Source organism: Phascolarctos cinereus, unplaced genomic scaffold (assembly GCF_003287225.1).
Source record: "Phascolarctos cinereus isolate Bilbo 61053 unplaced genomic scaffold, phaCin_HiC Scaffold_726;HRSCAF=1367, whole genome shotgun sequence".
In the NCBI taxonomy this organism is placed as follows: domain Eukaryota; kingdom Metazoa; phylum Chordata; class Mammalia; order Diprotodontia; family Phascolarctidae; genus Phascolarctos; species Phascolarctos cinereus.
Genome location: NW_027556098.1, coordinates 60,080,861 through 60,105,130, shown reverse-complemented (window position 1 = coordinate 60,105,130; position 24,270 = coordinate 60,080,861). Strand labels below are relative to the sequence as shown.

Genomic DNA, 24,270 nt, shown 5'->3' with positions numbered 1-24,270 from the left:
GTATACAGTACATCATAGACATACATATGTACAACTCAGAATATAACACACATACACAGCCACACACACTTATATAAACACATCTATATGCACACATATTCATGTGTCAGATACATGTATATAGAGATAAACGTGTGTGAATATACCAACACATACAGACACATACACACACGTCACATAAAAAAGCATGTAGAAACATTAATATGATCTTACATAGTACATAAATACATATGTAATTATATACTGAGATATGTATAGTTATATACACAATGAGACAAATATATACAGGCATAGACACATATACACAGACACAAGGCGCACATACATAGTCATTAGTTTAAAGGCATTTATTAAATGCCTGCGACATGTCAAGCACAGGGGATCTAAAGAAAGGCAAACAATAGTCCCTGCTCTCAAGGAGCTCACAGTCTAATCTATATACATATTTACAGACTCAAACACAGATTCACACAACACACACAGATCTACATTCATATAGATATATTTTTATTGTGCTAAGATGCATACACACAGACATTCACAAACATAAGCATGTGTATCTATGTCTATATTTGTGCCTGTGGGTTTGTATATGAATATAAGTGTGCATATCACTCTGTGTGTGTTTGTGTGTGTGTGCATGCGCATGCATGTGGACTCAGGCCCTGACACACTAAAACCAGTATGCATTCTAGTATACTATGTAGGACCAGTACAGTGGGGGAAAAAAAAAGAGCTTTCTAAACTCTAATTTTAATGAAATAAAAGCGATGAGATAACGAAGTATGTTTTAGTGAAGTTACCTGAGGAGGTAGGATCTTCAGAGAAATCTGGCAACTCTTCAGGGGGATCCCCATAGAATGAGTTGAATTTGTGGCTTGATACAGCTGCCAGTACTGCACCCTAAAATAAAACCCCCACAAAATTCAATTAATTTAAAAGCAGCAGCAACAACAATAATCTGTTAATAAAACAAACATAGCCATGAAAAAAATTAGGAAATAACAGTTATCTCAAGGGCAAAATGGGGAACATTTTGTAATTCAAGGCTTCTTTGTACATAGCACAGATATGCACAGCAGTACAAAAATGTTAGAGGTCACACAATTACTGATAAAACTAACATCTTTGATTTTTTTTGAATGGTCAGTATGGAAAATGATTATGGTTTACATGTTTTAACAATGTCTTATATAACTTGTTAATGACAATTTTTTTAATTTGTCTTCATAAAGAAGCATACCAATTTAGTACAGACTATGGACATGTTGTTTGACCAACATTTATATTATTAAACCCTTCGGGATCTACTAACTCTCTTTCTTTTCCTTCCTTTTTTCCTTCCTTCCTTCCTTCCTTCCTTCCTTCCTTCCTTCCTTCCTTCCTTTTTCTTTCTTTCTTTCTTTCTTCTTAACTTAAGTGAACTAATTCAGCAAAAGGATAGATTCTGGCTCAGATTCTTTAAATCTAGCCTGCTTGCATTAGTGATACAAATGCTTAGATTCCTTAAGAGTCTGGTGGATCTTTAATAAACCTTGTCTTTGGCTGAAAGAAGGACTCGTTTGAATTCATTCAGACAGGACCCACGTGTCATGATTTTGGGGTCTCAGCACACCTAAACCTCAATATTTTGGGGGGCCATGTGGGGAAACTGCCTAACCCCAAGTTCTTCTCTAGCCAAGACTGGAAGGGATGTGGGGAATGTGGGGAGGGGTGAGAGAAACACAAAAATGACTAAAACATTGGGAAAATGTCCCAGTGAAGAAGAAATGTGGAGGGATTATTAAGCCTAAAGGAGGTAAATATTCCAGGATGTCAGTCAAATTATAATTACATGAAGTGACCACCTACATCAAATCATTTGGTTGGTTAACTCATGAAATTGCAAACAAAAATTATAATTCTATCAAATCATGTGTTTCAACACAAAAAACAGGGAAGAAAAAGACATTCTGGCCAATGCAATGACCAGTCTTGTTTTCAGAGAACTCTCTTGTTGGAAAGGTGATGGACTGTACCTCTTTTAAAAACTGATTTGGGGGGAAGGAGGAAGAGTAAGGTAAATGGGGCTAAGTGACTTGCCCAGGGTCACACAGCTACTAAGTGTCTGAGGATGGAATTGAATTCAAGTCCTCTTGACTACAGGGCTGGTGCTCTATCCATTGCACCACTTACCTGCCCCTAAAATAAATTATCAATAAAAATCAACACTTCTGAACCCATCTTTTTAACAACAGTATTCTTCTGGTGACATTATGTAGCTGTGGGTCCAAGAATATCACCAATCTCTATGTACTGTTAACTAAGGTTTCCCAAAGTATTTGTGTACGTGTAGACTGAGGCATAAGATGACAATGGCCTAAGTGCTTGTTTGCTTTGTTTATTAAAACTTCCCTGTAACAAGAGAGGAGTCCATTGTGAGTAGAGGTGGAGATATGGAAAAATCAGTGGCAAATGTTAGTATGGCTAAAAAAAAAATCATTTAAAAAAAGACATGGATTCCAGTGCTGTTTCTGAAATATATTAACAGAGATAACAAGAGTCAATCACTTAGCCTCTCAGTGCGCTAGACAACTCTTCAGCACTCTAAATTGCAGATAAGTCTCTGGTCTGCATTGTTTGAGTGTGTCTCCACATCAGAAATTCCCCACACCACTGAAATCACAGGCCTGCATACTTCCTTTCCCCCCTAAGATGCACAAAGCACTGTGCTAGACACTGGGAATACAAAAATTAAAGCAGACCTTGCTGTCAAGGAACTTAAATTCTACTGGAAGGAAAGAACAAAGACTTCTAGAATTTCCTTACTGTGAGAACTGGTCCCTAGAACAATGTATAAATAAAAAAAACCCTTCCCAAATAAAATTCACAATCATTAAAAAAAGAAAAAAATTGTCTTAACTGTCCAAGCCAGAAAAACCAAGCGGATAAAGAATAGCTATCATCCAAATCATGTTTTGCTACTGGATGAACATCCCACCGAACTGGTCCATCAGTACACACAACTTGGAGAGATGAACAAGTGACAATGAGCTGGGCCCAGAACTGAGGGAGAGGGCTGGATTAGTATTTGTGGAATTGTGGAGCACTTCCAGTTACTCCAAACTTCTCCTTAAGACAGAAACCTATCTTTTTTACACCAATAATCTTCTGGTGGATCAAGCTATATTGCTAATCTCTAAAGAATCCAAACTGCAGACACTCAAAGTATATGCTGAAATGTATGGTGGGCAGAAAGAGACTACTGTAAATCAGTGATGGAGAACTGTGCTCGAGCAGGTGTTAAAAGGAGACACAGTGGGATTGAGGGATGGGCCTGGACGTAGCCTTGAACTGACCCTTAAATGTTGTTTGCTTATCTATCTGCAAAACAGGAATCATAAAAGCACTTACCTCCCAGGGTGCTTGTGAGGATCAAATGGGATATTTGTAAAGCTCTTAGCACAGTGCCTGACATCTAGCAGGCATTTAATAAAAGCTTTTCTCCTTTTTCCTCACTCACCTGTACTCCTCTGGACTTCTCCAACCTGCCCCCAGGAACCTCAGCATTCTGCAAGATGCTGTCAGGCTGGATACTCATGCCTTGTTAGTACCCTTCAACCTGAGACCCTTCTGATTGGAAGGGAGTGAGAAGAGCTCTTCCCAAAGCCTCCATTTAAGGAGTATGCCCAGCTCAGTACTTCTTCATACTTCACCACATCCCTGTGCTGGTTGTCTTCCCCCAGACCTCCAAGTTCTTCAGTTTCTTTTTGTGTGCTGTCTTCCCCCAAAATATTGCCCTCGAGGGCAGAGGCTGCCTTTTTCCCCCCTCCTCTTGTATTTGTATTCTCAGTGCTTAGCACAGTATCTGGTACACAGTAGGCATTTAATAAATGTTTATTAACTGACTGACTGCTTTTCCTTGTAACAGATATTAAAAATGAGGAAAAAAAAGCAGTTTAGCAACATGTCAACCATGTTTAATAGTATATGTGATACTCCTCTCAGAATCCCCCACTTCCAAGTGAATGAAGGAAGGGATATTTTCTCAGCTGTCTTCTATTGTCCAGCTCAGTCATTTTATATATCTAAATCTATATCTATATGTATATAGATATATAGATATACATAGATTGATATATATCTATATATCTATGTGCATATATGTATATATGTAATAAAATTACAAAGCATTCGGTGCTTTGTTGTTTTTTCTCTTGTACTTGTTCAGCTTACTTCATTCTGCATCACTCTACGTCAATGTTCCCATGCTCCTCAGATTAGCCAAATTCATTATTTCTTACCACACGATGGTACTTTATTACATTCATATAAATTTTGTTTAGCTATTGCCCAATCTGATGAACACATTCTGTTTCCAGTTCTTTGCTATCACAGTAAGTGATATTACTGTACTGGTGCGTACATGGGACCATTCTTTCTGTCTTTGATCTCTTTGGAGTAGATGCTTAGTAGTGGTAATTCTGGGTTAAAGAACATGGATATTTTTGTTATCTTTTCAGCGTAATTCCACATTGCTTCTCAGAATGTTTGGATCAAATACAATTCCACCAATATTGCATTAGTGTGCCTGTCCTCCCACAACCCCTTCAAAAACTGACATTTTCTTTTTTAGTCCTCTTTTCACATTTGTTGGGTATGAGGTAAAAGCCTGGGGTTATTTTTGCCTGTCTACTAGAAAAGTCATGAAAATCAAATGTTTTATGGCTCCACTCACAATCCTCATGACTGCCTGCATCCAAACTTCTTTCCCTTGCTACATTCCCCAACATGTGGTATATTCCCCATATTAGAACATAAGCTTTTGGAGGCAGGGATAATCCCACTTTTCTATTTGTATCTCTGGTGCCTAGTACTCAGTAGATGGCTAATAAATGCTTGGTGACTGATTACTGATCCCTGACCTCTCCTTACTGACTTGGCTTCTTCCCTGATGTCTACAAATATCCCCAGCTTTCCCCATCCTGCAAAGGCTTTTGCTGGACCCTGCCATTTCCTCAAGCTAACCATTTTTTATCTTTTCTCTCTTTTGTAGCCAATTTCTATAGCTGTTTATTCATCACTTCCATTTCCTCATCTCTCATTCACTTCTTAATTCCTTTAATTCTGGTTTTCAATCCTATTATTCTACTGAAATATCTCTTTCAAATATTACCAATGATCTCATAGCTGCTAAATCCCATGGCCTTTTCTCAGGCCTCATTCTGCTACCCTGTGCAACTTTTTAGATGGTGTATCATACTCTCCCTCTTGCATACTTTACTTTTGGTTTTCAGGACACTGTTTTTCCTTGGGTTTCATTCTGTATTACCAAGTACACCCATCTCCTTTATGGAACTTCAACTGCCTATCAAGGCGAAAATCCTCCGAAGTTCTTTCCTGGATATTCTATTTTCTCTACCTTTTCTCTTGTAATCTTACCAGTTCTCATTGGTTCAAATATCATTTCTATGCAGATGACTTTCAAATCTATTATATCCAGCCTTAATTCTCTCCTAACTGCAGTCACAGGTCATTCATTCACTGCTGGACATCTCCATTACGACTGGATATTGGATTCTTTGCATATCAGAATCAACATGTCCAAAAAACAGCTTATTACCTTACTTCCTAAACTTACTCATCTCTAAGCTTCCTTATTTTGCTGAGGACACTTATCATCCTTACACTTACACATGTCTGCAAAGCTCAAAGTTGTACTAATTAAGAAGTTACAGTTTTAGGCTGTGGTTTTTAATTTGAAAACCTGAAGAAAGGTAACTGTAAGAAGTTATTAGAGATCTTCATTCTCTAGAGATACATTCTATACTGTTTTCCTCCTTTTAATTGAAATATCTAGTTTAAAAAAATTATATCGCTATTTCCCAAAGCAGTAAAAGTAAGCAGAATTGCTATATTATATTTACTAAATGAAGCTGCACACCTTTCAGTAACAACCAGAAACAGATGTAATTTGGGAAGCAATGCACAATAATGTTAGAAGATGAAGGTTCCCTTCTCATTTCATGTGAAGTATTTCCTCTTTACATGGAAGTGGCACCCCATCCTCCCCATCCCCAATTCCAGCTTGCCCTCTTCCCTCCAAGATCTCACAGAGTACCAGAGGGCAGAGCTGACCAGGTTCAGTGAGAGCTCTCTCTCAACATTCCACCCTACCCCTGCCTGCCCAGGTCATAGGTGTGGATTTCTTCAGGCCCCTGACTACATGGTGGATCTGGCTGTCCATATCACTTTGGCAACGCGAAAAATGATTTCTCTTGGTAATTGGTGTCTTGGAGACTCAGAGCTCCTAGTGCCCCCCTCCCCCAAACTTCTTTTTTAAAGTTCTTCACAAGGACATTATAGATAAGATTGCATTGAGTCTTATCCTGGTCAAACTCCAACCCAGGCTTTAATTTAATTTAATCTGTTCAGGCTTGGGTGGAGTTAGATTCTTCAGTTGTCTGGTGTGATGGGAGGCAGGTCTGATTGTACAGGTATTCCCTCTATCAGGAGGCAAACGATGGCAGGATGATATTAATCTCGGTTGAAAAAGTATGTATCTATGTACCCCCATATCCCAACTTGGGCCAGTTCTGGACTGTAACTCCCATGCAATGCATGTCAAGCCAGCTTGAGAGAAATAAGAATGTAGACACACATGCCCTAATACGTTTGTCTCTTTCTTAGAACAAACTCTATCTTTTTGATTTGGGAGTGACAGTGACAAGGAGTTAATTATATCCCTTCATAAAATGGAGAACCACTAGGCCTTATGCAACTTGTCCTACTACTATGCCCTCCCTGCCCAACCCTAAGGATCTCCACTTTTGCTTCTTTCTTCCCACCTCCACTACTGTACCCTTAGGCAGTCAGTCAATAAACACTTACTAAGCACCTATTACATTCCAGTCACAGAGGTAAGTGCTGGGAGTACAAAGAAAGGTAAAATACAATCCTTCCTCTCAAGTAGCTCACAGTCTAATGAGAGAGATAGCACATAAACAACTATGTACAAATAAGCTATATACAGGATCAATTGGAGATAATAAATAGAGGGAAAGCATCAGCATTTAAGGGGATCAAGAAAGTTTTCCTGTAGGTGTGATTTTAGCTGGAACTTGAAGGAAGGTGAGGAAGGAAAGCATTCCAGGCATGGGAGGAAGACAGTGAAAATGCCCAGACAGAGATGGAGCCCCTTGTGTGAGCAAGGGCAAGGAAGCCAGTGTCACTGGACTGAAGGGTACATGGTGGGGTTTAAGCTCTAAGAAGAATGGAAAGGAAGGAAAGGGGTAGCTTACGAAGGACTCTGAATGCCAAACAGGACTTTATATTTGATGTTGGAGATGATAGGGAACTACTGAAGTTTATGGAGGGTAGTGGTGTGTGTGTGTGTGTGTGTGTGTGTGTGTGTGTGTGTGTGTGTGTGTGTGTGTGTATGTGTGTGTGCAATGATCAGACCTAAGCTTTAGGAAGATCACTTTGACAGCTGACTGATGGATTCGAGAGAAGAGACCAACCAGCAATAGATTAGACAATAAGTGTCAGGGGACAAAAGGGGGCACATTCAAGAAAGGCTACGAAGGTAAAAATCGATGGGCCTAGGCAACAGACTGGATATTAACGGTGAGATGTAAGGAGTTGAGGATTAGACCTAAGTTGTGAGCCTGGGTGACTGGGAGGAAGATAGTACCCTTTCTCTGTCTTTCTGTCCTTCTTGCAGCTGAACTATATTTGTTATCTTCCTTAATTAGAATGCGAGTTCCATGAGAACAAGGACTGTCTCACTTTTACATTATCCCCAGAACTTAGTATAATGCTTGACACAGTATATGTGCTTAATAAATGTTTTTCATTCATTCATTCATTCACATAGTTCCCTGGACTTCTTGGGGGATTCATGTATCCTCATCAAGGTTAGGCAAGTCAAGCCAACAGGCATTTATTAAGCATTTACTATGTGCCAGGCACTGTGCCAAGTTTGGGGAATAAAAATACAAGCTGAAAGAGTTCCATGATCTGGGTATCCTTCTTAAATAGGGGTGCTGAGAGTCAATCAGAGGAAAGGTCCACAAGGGTGGAGAGTTCTATAGGGTGTGAAGTCCAAGACGGGCATGAACTTCCACGTTTCTGGGCCATCATGGAGAAAGTCCAGGGGAACCAGAAGTCAGGCAAGCTGGTAGGTCCCTGTGTTTGGAGGCTTATCATATTAATGATGAACTAATCATGGACACCCAACTGGCTTAGCCCACTGCGGTTCAAAACTCCAAAACTCAAGAGCCAGCTTCAATTTCCCAGCTGTAGGGATCAGAGATGTGCCCACCAATCCCAGCTTTCTATATTATCTTTAAAAAGTACTGTCTCTAGGGGACTGGCAATGGAATGTAGGACAGATTGGGCTGAGGAGAGATTTGAGATATAGAGACCAATTCTAATACTGCTGGAATTAGCTTTCTTAAACCTGGAAAGACTCACATGAACTGACACAAAGTGAAATGAGCCGCACCAGGAGAACACTGTACACAATAATGGCAGCCTGTAAGGATGATTAATTATGAAAGACTTAGCTATTCTCAGAAATTCAATGATCCAAGACAATTCTGAAGGACTCACGATGAAAAATGCTATCCACCTCCAGAAAAAGAATTGATAAAATCTGAATGCTGACCTGAAGCATAGGGTTTTTTTGAACATTATTTTTGGTTTGTTTTTTTTTGGGGGGGGGTGTCTGTGTTTTCTTTTGCAATATGGCTAATACATAAAATATATTTTGCCTGACTGTACATGTATAATCTTTATCAAATTCCTTGCCTTCTCAAGAAGGGGGGAGAGAGTGAATTTAGAATTCAAAATTTTTAAAAGCAAATGTTAAAACTGTTTTTACATGTAGTTGGAAAAAAACCAAAATGTAAAAATGTAAAAATAAAAAAGAATAGGCCTTCTTTTGCCTTTTGGAAAAAGAAAAGTACTGCCTCTCAGTGGAAAGGTAAGTGTTGGATAAGATTCTTTCAGCATTTAAACTTCTCTATTGTTGCAAGTTAAGTTTGTTTGGATATGGCATTAATTTGGGGACTAGTCTCAAGTAATAAAAAACTGTACATACAGAACAAGAAAACAAACACAAAGTAGTAATTAGGAGCTGAGTATGTGCCAAGCACTGGGAATGCAAAGTAAAATCAAAACAGCTATCAAGGACTGTACATCTTCATGGTTGAGACAACATGTGCACATACAGGAATATGTATAACACACACACACACACACACACACACACACACGACACAAATCATCCAAAAGGTAGACGTGGGAGAGGGAGGACCACTAGTAGCTGGGGAGCCAGAGAAGGCCTCAGGCGGTAAGCCAAGGATTCCAGGAAGTGAGTGAGGAGGGGAACCATCCTGCTTAGAGGCTGGGTTGGGGAAGAAGTCAGCACAAGGACTCGGGGACAGGAGTCAAGGGATATGCTTGATGAACAGCAGCTGGACAGAGAGCATGAATGGAAGTAAGCTGACTGAAAGGGCAGGAAGCGGCCAACTTGTGAAGAGGCTTGAAACATCAAACAAAATCTTGGAGATAACAGGTATCACTGGGATTCCCTGTGCATGGGATCACATGGTCTGTCACACCTCCACTTCAGGAAAATCACTTTGGAGCTTGTGTGCAGGACATATTAAAGAGAAACATCTGAGGCAAGAAGACCAAATTGGACTGTTGTAGCAGTCTAGGGAAATACTGATAAAGATCTGAACTAGCATGTTGGCTTTGTGCATGGGGAGAATGAAGAGTATACAAGAGGCGCCGCAGAGTTGACAACTAATTAGATATGGAGAGAGAGTGAGGAGTTGAGCATAACATGGACATCTGTGTGAAATGGCAAGCTCATGGCTGTGATTATCCCTGTGTGTAGCTGAGGCAGAATGGAGGAGAGTCATCTGAGTTCAAAAGATTCATTAACTGGGAAGTTAGCGTGTTTGAGAGCATATGACTATGAGAAGCAGGACTTTGGGTATGATTCAGGCACTGAACTCACTGAGAAAGAAGACAGAACGGTTTAGAACTTAGTAGGTGACATCACCAGGATTTGGATTAAGTGATAAATTTAGACAGAGCAAACCTCAAAGAAAACGTTGTTGAGTGATGTCAACAGAGGGTCAATTGGGGAGCAGAACCCTGCGTTCCAAAACCTCTACTTGAGGAGGGAGCTTTGCTCGGAATGGTTCATTTCTTACCTGGCTACATTACTTTGGAACTTCTGATTTTTCTACCAACCCTCCACTCCCTCCCAACTTCTTTTATTTAGTTGCTTTGGTAATACTAATTCTCATTTTTAGTACAATGCTATTTCCATTGAACTATATTCACTACCTCTTAAAAATGCCCATAACCTATTCAGTTTATAGCCACAGGAAAATGATTAATTTAACAATAAAGCAAACATTCAACAAATGAGTATTGATTAGTTTTAAAGTTACTAAATTTCATCTTCATCATGAAATTAAAGAGGACAAAGTAACATCTTTAATTTAGTATAATGTATTATTCAGACTCATACTTTGTGATTATCTGGAACCATAAAAAGACTGTGATAAATCAAGAGGCAGATGAACAAAAATAAGATATTATGAATCCTAAAAATAATATAATTTCAAATGTAAAAGTGCTTTAATGTGCATTTCTTTAATTGCTAGTGATTTGGAACTTCTTTTCATATGGTTTATACAAGAAACTAGCCAGTAATGTCAACTGAGTTACTTTGTCTTCACTAATTTTTACAAATCTTACCTTTAGTTTCCTCCTTGCATTAAATTTCCTCAGTTGTTCTACTGTTTCAGGAAGATGAATCTTATAGGCATAGCGATCTCTCTCCTATAAGAGATAACACATTTACCAATATTTAATCACATGAAACAGTTAAGAAATTTAATCAAAACCAAACTGCAAAGTCAATATGATGGTTGATTGAAAATTAATATGGATTTTATCAAAGACACAAACTAGCTTAGTCTACAAAGAGGAAGAAAGCTCAAGATTGAAATTAAAATGGTATTTTGTACTTTCAATAATGAAACCAAAATATAAAAAGACTGAACGATTTTTGGAATCATATTTTTAGTTTTATAATTACATGGCTTAAATAACACAAATAAGCTATTCATAATCATTATGGCCATTTAAAATTGGATTTGGGTTAGTTTCTGTTAAAATTAACAGATTAATTCAACCCATATAGTATGTACAACATTATCTCTGGCATACTATAAGCTGTGTTATCAAAAGTCCATTGGCAATAAATGTATAATTTAATCTAATTATAAAATCCTAGAATTAAGCTGATGGAATACAATTTTGTTCCCAATTTAAGGAGCCCATGGCAAGGTAGGGAGGGTGCTAGACTTTGAAGTCTGGAAAATCTTGATTTAAATCCTGGCTCTGCCACTTACTATCTGTGAACTTGAGCAAATCTTTTAATTTTTCTGGGCCCCAGTTTCATCAACTATAAAATGATGGGGTGTGTACATATGTAAAGGGGAATAGAATGGGAGGGACTGGGCTAGATGACCTTCAAGATCCTTTCCAAATCTAAATCTATGATCTTTTGAACATTTCTGTTAATGTACATTCAGTGAAGACTGAATTAGCTTTTTTTTTTTTTTGTTCCTTAAGCTTCAGCTTTGCATTTTTAGCTCACAGTCTTTGTCATATTAGTTACGGTTAAGTTAGTTTTCTTTTTTAAAATACTGTATTTGTATAATTGATTTTAATGTAAATTCAGGACTTTATGGCTGTCTGCCTGATTAGATCTTGTTGGCTTCCTGTTGGGAATGGTTATCACAGAATAGTCCCTGACAGATCTCCCACTACGGCATGCCCAACGAGTGGCCACACAGCCTCTGCTTCTTTGGCTGCCATTTCCACTGCTGACTCAAACTGAGTTTGAAGACCACTAAAACCATAAGATCTTTTGGGGGCAAACTGCTGTGTAACTACATGCTTCCCCCATCTAAAACTTTTAAAGTCTATTTTTGAACCCAAGCAAAAGACTTTTTATTTACTCCTATTAAATTCAATCTCAGTAGAGTCAGCCCCGTGTTCTTGCCTGTCTAGATCTATTTAGATCTAGACTACTATTACTATCCAGTGTATTGGCTATCCTTCCCAGTTTTGTGTCATCTGCAAATTTAAGATGTGTGTCATCTAGTTCTTCATCCAAGTCATCAATAAGAATTTTAAAACAGCAAAGTACCAAACACAGTTTTTTGGTGGCTTCCTTCCAGGGACACCTTCTTCCAAGCTCATAGTGAACCATTAATGACTGTGCTTTCAACATACATTCAACCTGTTGTGCAACAATTCTGCTATTGTCTAGCTCATCTTTCCACTTTGACTTTATCAAAATCTTTGCTAAAGTCTAGATAAGCTTTATCTACAGAATGCTAATCACATATCAAAAAAGTAAACGAACTTCATGTGAAATGTTCTCTTGTAATGAAGCCATGCTTGCTGTCTTTGACTACTACTTCCGTTATAGATGCTGATGGTCCAATCATTTTAATAATCGATTCTAGAATTTTTCTGCGAATGGAAGTCCAGCTTACTGGCCCATAACTTGTACATTCTATTCTCCTGGAACATTTGGCCTTCAGTTCTGTAGTATCTCTCCTACTCTCTGTGATCTTTCAACTATTGCTTACAATGGCTTAGCAAACAAGGCTGTCAATTTTTTAACTACCTGAGGATAGTGTTCATTTGGGTCAGGTGGGCTGTGAATTAATCAAGGGTGTTGAGGTGCTTTCTTAGTATCTTCTTATTTATTATGTGCATCACTTTGCTATTAGCCATTTCTGTTCTGTCCCATAACATTTAGGGACATTTTCTTTGGCAGAGAAAGCAACCAACATTAGAACAGAGGAGTTCTGCCTTCTCTCTTTTGTCACTTGTCTACTTGCATGGCGAGCCCCCATCCCTCCTTTGATTCATCTCTTTCACAATAACCACCCTGTCCCTCCCCCAGCATGATTTTGTGCCAGGCTTGTGATTTGTTTTCCAAATTCCTCAGCTATTTTTCTCTGTCTATTCAGGGGGTCTTTAGTATATAGTGATGACAAAATTGTTTTTGTTTTGCAGATGACCCACTCAACCAAATGTTTATCATCATGGTCTCCACCCATCCATTTCTCCTTCTTCCTCTTAAGATTTCCTCATGATCAAATTTACCTCCTTAATTTAGGAAGGAGTTCTGAAGGCGGAAGAAATATTCTATAATAAAATTCCTAAGGGATAAACTCCACTGATTAAAGTTGAATAAACTAAATTTTTTTAGAAGGCAAATGATGTTTTAATTTTAACCATCGTCTAAAACTTCAGTAGCTCTCTCTCCATTACCTCTAGAATAAAATGCAAAGTCTTCAATTCCTTTACCTTTGATTATCTTTCCAGACTGATTGTTCAAATTACTTGCACATTATATGTTCCAGACCAAACTGCGTTATTTGCTATTGCCTATATATGACATTCTATCTACTCTCTCCATATATTTATACAAATTGGCTCCATGCCCTAGAATACTCTCCTCTTCTCTGCTTCTGGGAACCCTTAGCTTAGGTTCAGCTCAGAAGGTACTTTCTACACAGGGCCTTTTCTGATTCCCCCAGGAGCTAAGTCTGCCAGAAATGACTTTGTATTTATGTTATATACATAGATCTTGTACCTACCTGGCTACAGTTGTTCTTCCTCCCTCCACCCCCTCAAGAAAAACCCAGAAGCTTCATGAGAGCAGGGCTCACTTCATTTTTGTCTTGTGTACCCCAACACCTCATACACTGTTACATAGAATGTGCTTAAAAAGTGCTTGGTGCTGGCCCTGAAGTCAGGAAGACCTGAGTTCAAATGTGACCTCAGACCAAACACTTGACATTTCCTAGCTGTGTGACCCTGGGCAAGTCACTTAACCCCAATTGCCTAAAAGCAAAAAACTAAACCAAAACAAAACAAACCCCCCAAAATACAAAAAAATAAAGCTAATCAGAGTTTCTTTAAAAAAAAAAGTGCTTGGTGAATTGGATTGAATTGTTCTTTCCTCTGTGTAGAGGGAAAAATTGCATGTCTAAAGAAAACTATTTTTCATCTTGACAGTGTTTACATGGTAAATATTTTGTGAACGATTTTGTCTTCTGGATGGAATAACATGAAGCAATAACCTTTTTTCTCCTAGGCCAAAAGCAACAACAACAACAACAAAAAGTACCATTCAGCAGTTACAAGAATATGATTAAATAATGAAAACTCTGAATCCACTCCATATCCGAGAACACATGTAATAAAATCTCATGATATTTTTGTTTCTTATGAATTATAAGTTATAGCTGATTAAATACAAGATATACACACACATATACATACATACCCACACATATACATAACTGATGATACATTTCATCAACTTACACTGAAGAATAAACATGAAATTAAGCTTTGGATTACATGTTAAAACAAAATCCATTAGCTTCACCTCATAATTGAACAAAGGAAAGAATATACTTGCAACTGCCTTATGGAAAGAATAAAAAAAGTAGACAAATTTTTACTTCTGATTCTTGTTTCATATTAACTAGGCCCAATAATTATTCTGTTAATTAAAATATGAGGACCTCTGAAATAATCTCAGGAGTCTAGGCCTAAATAAGCTACAATAGTTTACTGGACATAGAATATTTTCCCATAAAATTTACAAGCTACAATAGTTTACTGGACATAGAATATTTTCCCATAAAATTTACAAATATGAGGAAAAAAACTAAAACTGGAATACAGTAAAAACCACCCTTAAGAATAACTCCTAGTTATATTTCTCTTAACCCTGATGTTGCCAAAATTTCATTCACAAGATAGCATCTCCCTGGATATAGACACTAAAGAGACACAAATGGGGCAGAATAACGTTAAAAAAGTTGATCAAATTCACTCTCAGGTACCTTGTAATGCTGGGATTACAAAGTACAGGCTATAATCACTAATTTAGCTAACTCAGTTGTCCCAACAGGAGGTGGACAGAAAAAATATGAAAACATCTAACTGTTGCAAGAACGCCTTTAGAAAGGCAGCTTAAAAATTAAAAAATATGCCCCCCTCCTCTAGCAAGATGAAATATCTGATCTTAAGATAAGTGGATATAATTTATTAGTGTAGCACTTTCCCCGAGCTAAATCCCACTACCGTCCCTAGAGTTCTACTCTGACTTAAGTACACTGAAGATTTAAAAGATGAGTAGCAAAATGACCCCAGGACCTCTCTCTTTCTGTTACAGTCCCTTTCTCTCATTATGCTCTAGACATTTAGTTGCATATTTCTGACTGCCTGGTGGGCCTGGATAGTTTCCTAACTACTTTGTTCTTACCACCCTTAATTTCTCTCACCTTTTGGTCTTCTTTTCCATTGCTTCCCCTATTTCCCTGCAGTTTCCAAGTCCTACTTATTTTTCCTGCTTCATTCGTATCTCTCGCAAGATCTGCCTTCTTTTTTCATTCTTATTGTCACCAATCTAGTTCAGGCCCTCCATGCCTTCTGCCTGACACACTGCAATGGCTTTCTTATGGGTCTCTCTCCCATCTCTCAGTTTAATCATCTAATGCACCTGTTTCACTTCCCTATTAGAAAACCTTCAGTGACTTTAGCTGTCCATGGGACGAAGTCACATTATTAATTCCAAATTGAGCATTCTTTCTTCCACACCTCTAGTCAAAGTGGTCGTTTAATGCCCCTGAAAGATCATTTCTGTTTCATCACCACTTTATTTTTGTTCATCCTATTTATCTCACTTGGATTACCCCTCACCTTCCTCCTGACAGACCCAAATCCTGCTTTGGCTTTCTAGATGCCACTCAAAAATTGTATTTTCAGTGAAACCTTTTCCTGATTCCCCCAGTAATCTTCTACCTCCTTTGGGCTCCTGTAGCATTTCTGCACACACCATCAATTTGACCATTATGAATTTTCTTGTATTACTGCTCTGTCATATGTAGATGTCTTATCTCAGTGCCACCTGAAAATCCACTTCATTGTATGGATGGAATTATGAAGTCAGGCTTCAAAAGTAGGTGGTGAATTTTTCACCTATACTTAATTCTATAAATACTGAGTACACATCTTTTCTGCTCACCAATCACCAATGAATAATGATAAAGGAAATACAGAAGAGTAGGAAATTGTGATTTTGATCAGTGACTTTGTTCAACAGACAAAAATTGAAGGCAACAATTTTTATAATTCTTTAAAAAAACAGCATTATAAAGAGCAGGGAACCCCCCCCCAATTAAATTTTACCAAAAATTTACCAAAAACCACCATCCAAACTGATGTAATAATTTTTTTGACATTGCAATAGCAAAATTTTCTGTATATCTTAATAAACTACCATATTATAATATCTTGCTAGTCAATAAATGTTTGATTTAAACAGTCAACAAATATTTATTGAGTATTTACTCTGTGAAAGCTTGGTGCTAGATGCTGTGAAAGACATAATGACGCACACTCCCTGGTCTTAGGGAACTTATAATTTAGTTAGGGAAATAAGAAACGCAAAAAATAAATACAACAGAAAGTAGACTAAAACAGGTATACAGAAGAGATACAAACAAAATGCTGTAAGAATTTAGAGGAGGGTCAGAGTTATTTCCATGGCAAGGATTCGTAGAAGGCTTTATGGGAAAGCTGAGCAGTATTTCAACAGGTATAGATCAGAAGAGGAGCATCAAGGGAAAAGGGAATGGGTGAGTAAAGGTGTTTGAGTATACAGGCTATGGTCAGAGAACAGTGAGTAGAAAAATTTCTTTCTTTCTTTTTTTTTTTAGGCAATTGGGGTTAAGTGACTTGCCCAGGGTCACACAGCTAGTAAGTGTCAAATGTTTGGTCTGAGGCCGGATTTGAACTCAGGTCCTCCTGACTTCAGGGCCAGTGCTCTATCCACTGCCCCCAAATCTTTTATTTTTTGGCTAGGCAATGGGGTTAAGTGACTTGCCCAGGGTGACGCAGCTAGTAAGTGTTATGTGTCTTGAGACTGGATGTGAACTCAGGTCCTCCTGAATCCACGGCCAGTGCTCTATCCACTGCACCACCTAGCTGTCCCTAGAAAAATTTCATTGCAGTAAAATGTACACCTGCCAAAAGTTTATGAAGGCGTTACTATGTATAAGGCATTGTGCTAAACGCTTGGGATCAAAAGACAAAAATCAAACAGTTCTTGCCCCCATGAGGCTACCATTCCACTTGGGGAAGTAAAAAAGGAATAAGACATGAACACAGATAAGTATAATACAAGGTAGACAGTGAAGGTGGTGAAGGAAAAATAAGTCAAAGAACTTTTGGTATATGTGAGGAGAGAGAGGGTACTAATAACATGCAGGACTAAGGAAGGCTTCATGGACAAGATGGTACCCTTGCCTTGAAGGAAAAAAGCTCTGTAACTTAGAAAGGAAGAAACAGTGTCTTCCAGGAAAGTGGAATGGGTTCAGGTCACAACAAGTTATCCAGTTTGGCACGGAAGAAAGAAATGTGACATAAATTTAGACAGGTAGGCTAGAACAAGAATGTAGAGTACCTTAAATGTCAGCTTAAAGGGTTTATATTTTATCTTAGATGCACTATGGAGCCTGTGAAATTTTTTGGACAAAACAGTTATATGGTCAGTTCTGTGTCTTAGAAATATTTTTGTGAAGGGTAGAATGGAGTGGGAAAAGCTTAGAAGTAAGGAGACCAATTCATGCAGGTGAAAAGTGCTGAGTGAATATGGTAGCAATGAGAGAATGCAGATGGAAATTCAAGAAATATATTAAAATCAACAGGAATCATGGATTCAAAGAAATTGAGAGTTGGAAGAAACCTCAGACAAGCTGTATACAATAGGAATCCCCTCCAAAATATTTGACAAATGATCACACGGCCTCTGATTGAACACCTGTAAGGTAGAGGAACCCATCATCTCTCAAAAGCAGCCTATGCCACTTCTGGACAGGTCTAATTGTTAGGAAGCTTTTCTGACCTCAAGCCTTAATTTGTGCTACTCCCCCCTCCTCCCCCGACTGATAAGGCAGAATGTAAAGCAGCTGAAACAAAACTCAAATTCTTCTAAGAACAGAGTCCACTGTGTGAAGTTCTGACTCCTTTTTTTTTTCCTTACCTTAAGCCAAGGATGATTAAGTGCCTCATAAACTGTTATTCTTTCAGCTGGGTCCAACATCAACATTCGGCGGACCAGGTCTTTGGCACTTTCAGAGATATGGCTCCACTGCCTAGGATTCATCTGAAAAATATTAAAGATGAAATGATATAACTTAATCATTTAAAGGAAACAACCATCCTCAATGAGATATTAACAATTACTATAATTCCATAGTGCTATAATGTAAATAAAAGTACCCAAAAAACCCCAATAACCCAGAGCCCATCCGAGGGCTTGCCTTGTAATAAGCAGAAGTACAATACATTTATTCCATTTTTGTATGCATGAAGCACATACTTAATTAAAAAATCTTTTAAAGTTTGCCCACACTGTTATATGAACTCACATATATTCAAAGCATACACCAGTTGTAGTACTTACACTTCTTGTTTCCAGTTTTTAGTTCCTATCTAGAAAACAGCAAACATTTATTAAATGTCTACTAAATGCAAGGTATTGTGCTAGCTGCTGGGGACACAAAGACCAAAATGATGGTCCCAGCCCTTAAGAGCTTATGTTCTATGGGAAGGACTCTTCTCTACTAACTACAGAAGAGAAGATCAGGGAATTCTTCAGAGGACTCGGGCCCTAAGCTGAGCTCGGAAGAAATACAAGGCAGAAGGGAAAGACTGCCTGCCAGAGATGGAAGACAGCCTGTGTGACCACAAAGACGAGCCAGGGGAGAGAAAATCTAGCTTTGGGAATAGTCCAGTTTGGCTGGAACATAAGAGTTTTGGGAAGGGGAATGAAATGAAATAAGATTGCATACATCCAGTAGTACAATAAAACGCTGCTGGGATTTTTTATCTCATTGATGCCCTCTCTCAAATGGTAGAGTTTGACACTCACCCATATTTTTTCCATCCTGTGTGATTCTTGCCCATGTCCTCCCATAAATCCTTCATAAAAGACTGAATGCATGGAGGCTAGACTCCTTATCTTTTAACACTGGATGTTAAAACTGCCAGAGTGGAACCTGGGCTATTCATGTATGACACCTTTAGCTGTCATTATATGATCAATCCACCACCTTTCTTGTTTATACATTAGTTGGATGTTACTTTCATGTTAGTACTTGATTACAAGTTATTGTTGGTAATATGCTGTAGCTTGCTTACAACAACCATGTGTCTCTCTCCACAGCCCTTTGGATCGCTTTCATTCTTTGGAGACTGGAGAGTTAGCATGTTAGCAGCTAGGCAGGATCACCAAGTTAACACATTATCTCAGGAATTCAGAGCAGTAAAGGAGCTGCTATGAAAAGACCTCTAAACCATCTCAGATACTGCACCTCAGCACCACTAAGGTGCTTCTGGGGACTCAGAGTAGGAGTGACTGTACCATGTGGATCTCCTGGATACGCCTCATCCTCTGCTACCTTGGGAAGAGTCTGAGGAAGGCGATATAATGCATGAGCTCAGTAGCACCCTCAGGTACCTGATCACCATTTTATTTTATTTTTTCATCTCTAGGAGTGTAAAAATTTTAAGAGATCCTGGCCTTCTGGGAGTCAAAAGTGATTAAGGGCTACACTAATTTTATGTCAAGTCATCACAGGACCCCAGGAGTAAATGTCTCCTATCAACTCATCGTTCCCTATTCTACAGCAAGAAAGTGTCATGGTCACACCTCCCCCTTATTTCCTTGTTCGATAGCCAGTATCTACTAATTTGAGAATCCTCTCCCTGTTCCTCTCTATCTATACCCTCACTTTGATTATTCTGGGACATGTCCCCCTATGTCTATTCATTCCACTTCACCTTCTGGAACTCATGCTCAATTCTCTATCTGTATCTGGCTTTTAACCCTGCCACAACTAGTGAGACAATTCTCTCCAGAGTTAACAAAGATTTCTTATTATGTCTAATGGTCTTTTCTCATTCCTCATACTTTTTTCCCCCTTTGTACCTTCCTGACTACTCCTTTTCAGTCACTTGCTATTACTTACTAAGTGTGAGTATTACTCATGTCTCTAACTTGGGCCCTCTTCTCTTTCCCCTGGATAATCTTTTTTTTTTCTTTTTTCTTTTTTTCTTATTGAGTCACCAAACATTTATTACTAAGTATATGTTATGGGCTGAATGATGAAGGCAAAGGAAAGATCCACAGAAAAGATTCACAGAATTACATAATCTGAAAGCTGGAAGGTATGTAAGATTCAACTAGTCCAATTCATATCTGCTTAAGAATCTTCCTACAATTTAAGGAAGGAGAGAATTTTCTCAGATGGGGAAGGGTGAAGGGAGATTAAGGAAGGCTCAACTTAAGCTCTCTAGGCCTAAGAGTTAATGTGGAACAGTGGAAAGATTACTGAACTTAGTAAAGAAGAGGCATGGTTTTAAATCTCAGCTCTGTATGCAGAACCATGGCCACATGACTTAACCTTTCTCAGTTTTCTGATGTAGATAATAAAACTTATAATAACTACTTCACAGGGTCACAGGTAAGAAAAGTGCTTGAAGCAATATATAAATGTCAGTTATTGCCTTTGCCGGCTCTTTGGAATAATTAATCTGCTGTAACAATGTTCTCTATAAAGTACACCAATGAACAATTATCACCATTTTATGCACAAAAAGGGACCAGAGAGATAAAGTTAGTGGTCTACAGTCACTGGGTAAATCAGTAATAGACTTAGGAAGAGAACATGAATCTTACTCTGGTAATCCGTCTTCTAGAACATAATGTTCCCTTTTAAGTTATGACAGAGAAATGAATTTTGACATACACTGCACTTCTGTATACTGTACTATAAAGCATATATTGTGTTTAATTCTCTTTTTCATTTCCCTCTCTAAATATATCTATACATTGAGGGGATTAGAATTACTGTACTCAAACTTATGGCAGAATTGCATTCCCAGAAAACTTATTTCAAAGTTGAGATACTTCCCACCGAAGCAATGTGATAAAAGGCAATCACATACCTCATCTGATATTGAACCCTAGAAAAGAGTGACAACACATTTAATTTGATGTATCTTTTATCTCATTAATGTGGGTACTCTTCTCAGCACCATAGGTCACCATCCATCCATGCCTTCTCATCTTGTGTGGCTCTTGTCCATGCTTGCTTGTAAATTATGCAGTTAACTCTTTTTGCTCCTAGATGACCGGCTGTCTCCTTTTCAAATCACATACCTATCTATGTGATCAAAATCTTTATACCCTACTGCTGAGTTCATTATTCGTGATGATGCCATCTCCTCACACTCACTATGTCCTTTTGGTGACCCACAACTTTAATCCTTTTGAAACTGTGCTGCTTCCTGTCTCAGAGTCAGACGGCGCCCGTGGAAAAATATTAATGCTTGCCTTTGTAGAGAACAAAACATCATAGATTTGGAGTTAGAAGGGATTTCACAGACCCTTCATGAGAAATGTGAGGGCTTTCAGAGTACTGAGTACTCCCTGTCTTCTTTGTAGAGGTGGAAGAGTTTGTATGGAATGTTACATATAATTAGTTGATATGCTGATTAGTTTTGCTTAATTTTTTACTGTTTTTTTTTCCATTATCTGTAATAAGATATAACTTTCTAGGAAAGAGACTGGGAAAAAATACATTAAAATGTAAAAATAAAAGGCTGTCAATAACATTTTCCAAAAAAAAGTAGTGACCACTATACACTTTCTAGTTAATTTTCGGTCTAATTCATCTGTTCATTGTACACCCACAGCTTCGGTTCAAGATATACGTACTGACTGACCAGATTGAAGGAATGCCTATCTAACATCACATCATAGCTTACATAAAGGAATGGTTTCCCTGCGTGTTTTTTTCTTGTGATAGGCCAAATAATTTAAAGTGATTAAAGATCTCAAGTTGGAGGTTTTAGTATTCTGAATCTTGAATTCAGCATATTATTCACAAACAGGAGAATACAGAGGAAACTTACTACTCACAGGGAATATCTGTTGTTATAGCTTTCAAGAAATCTTGTGTGATTTTGTCACATTCAAGTAGACAACTTGCTGGAGGAGGGCTTTTAAGATGGCATTTTATTCTAAATAATCAATTTTTACATAGTCAACAAATTTTTTTTATCTTTTAGTCAACTGTGTGATTGAAAAGATGTAGCTGACTATAGAATATTGTTTGTAAACACCTGCCTGGTCCCTTCTCATACATTCATCAAGAATATTTTTGATAAGTATAAAGGTAATGTTCACAAAATTTTTATAGAGGTGGGAAAGTAGGCATGTGGGTCAGGAGTTATTTACATTTTATTGGTCACTTTTTGGGGGGGTAATAATGTCTGTGATTTTTCCTTATTGATAATTTGGTATCATACTCTTTTTAAAAAAGAAAAAACCAAAAACTATTTAACTATACTTAAGAATTTGAAGGCACAGGGGCAGCTAGATGGTGCAGTGGATAGAGCACTGCCCTTGGAGTCAGAAGGACCTGAGTTCAAATCCGGCTTCAGACACATGATACTTACTAGCTGTGTGACCCTGGGGAAGTCACTTAACCCCAACCGCCTTGCCAAAAAAAAAAAAAAGAATTTGAAGGAATGAGGTTAATCTGTTACTAAACATAACTCCTCATTTCTACTATACTGTCTTATGCTAAACCTATAGATTGCTAAATAGCTAGATTTATAGCAGGTCTCCAAGTGAATGACTCATTTGATAGCTCCTTAAATGAGAATTACTGAAAAAATTTTTAGTCTCTAAGCATACTCTCCAATAGCATTAGGGTAGCACAAGATATCTAAAGTGGAACCCGACTGTTGGTAATTGATTTAATCATTGCTCCACGCTTTACTCTTATTTTACTATTTGGTAGCTTACTTAACTTTTAAAATGTACATCAGAGAATACTTTTAAAGTAAAACACACAAGACTAGTCATTATTAGTACATTCAAGTTTAATGGATCCTTTAAATGAAGGACAAAAAAAATCTGTTTTCCAAAAATGTCAATTTTGATAAATATAAATCTTACAGAATATTATTTGGCTTCCAAGTGCCATAGCTTTCTCAACTTTCTATGATCTTCCTACTGAAAGGAGAGTGAGTATAGTTTATAATCCTCTTATGTGCAATTATCCTACAGCTTGGTTAGCCTTGTCATCTGAAAGAAGAAAAAAGCATATAATGGATTTCCCTAATGCGAAAGAAGATAATCCTTCATTTTATTTATTAAACTTCCTATCCAAATCACAGCATCTTTAGATATTTTCCAAACAGCAAATCAAGCAATTATGAGGGCCACATCAACTTCTGGAATAGGGAATATGTAAAAGGATTTTATCTGACAGTTCACAAACTCTTCCAAGTAGCCAAGGAAGAAGGCATATGTAGGTTACAGACCTTATTGTTAGTAACCAGAATTTGCTGAATACTAAACTAAGGCTAAATTCAGAAGAAAACATTTTAACAGAGTCAAACTGTAAAATAATGAGCAGCATGGCTACACAAGATAGAAAGAAGCAGTAGAGGGTTAACTCAGTTAAATTAGTTTTTAAAAAGCTTATTGAAAGACTCAATTAAACAAACTCATTCCAACAGCATTTAAGGATGAAAATGGAATAAGGGCAACATAGAAAAAAATGTATTAAGATTTATAATTATTTCTATAACAAATATATTTTTAAAAACCATCAAGATGGTGAAGTCACTACATTTGGACTCTGCAGTCCCATATGTGTTTACATAAAAGCATTATGTAAGAACATTATATAAGTGGAACTAAAGAGAAGATAGGGAAAGCAATTCAATTACATTAAATATACATAGAAGAGATCCACGCAAGAAGGGACAAAATTATGTTTTTGAGGATTGAGTCTCAACGTATTTGTATAGAAGTAACTTTGGACTTCATTAATTTAACCAAAAAAAGTGATTTGAGAAAATAACTCTCAACTCACACGTCTTTCCCATCTACATAAATTTTTTATAAGAATTATCTATATATAATGGAAAGCAACCTTGGTGAGGCTATTTGTAGTAAACAGGTAGGGTTTTGCAAGTAGTATGTCATAGAAGACCATACTGAATCACATAAATGATGAAAGAAAAATATCCTACTCTGCTGTTTGTTGATTATTTTTTTTAAAAAGTATTTGATTT

The 24,270-nt window shown here is 37.7% G+C and overlaps 1 protein-coding gene across 11 annotated transcripts in view; it reads right to left on the bottom strand.

Annotated features, from left to right (window-relative positions):
• The window catches only part of CASK (calcium/calmodulin dependent serine protein kinase), a 379,925-nt gene that overhangs the window by 123,853 nt on the left and 231,802 nt on the right, over positions 1–24,270 (bottom strand). For all 11 annotated transcript variants that reach the window (XM_020967084.2, XM_020967088.2, XM_020967093.2 and 8 more), the window contains exons 8-10: positions 18,155–18,277; positions 10,762–10,845; positions 804–903 (exon numbers count right to left, since the gene is read on the bottom strand). In XM_020967084.2, the coding sequence (XP_020822743.1) occupies positions 804–903; positions 10,762–10,845; positions 18,155–18,277 (307 nt within the window). The remainder of the gene's footprint in view (positions 1–803; positions 904–10,761; positions 10,846–18,154; positions 18,278–24,270) is intronic.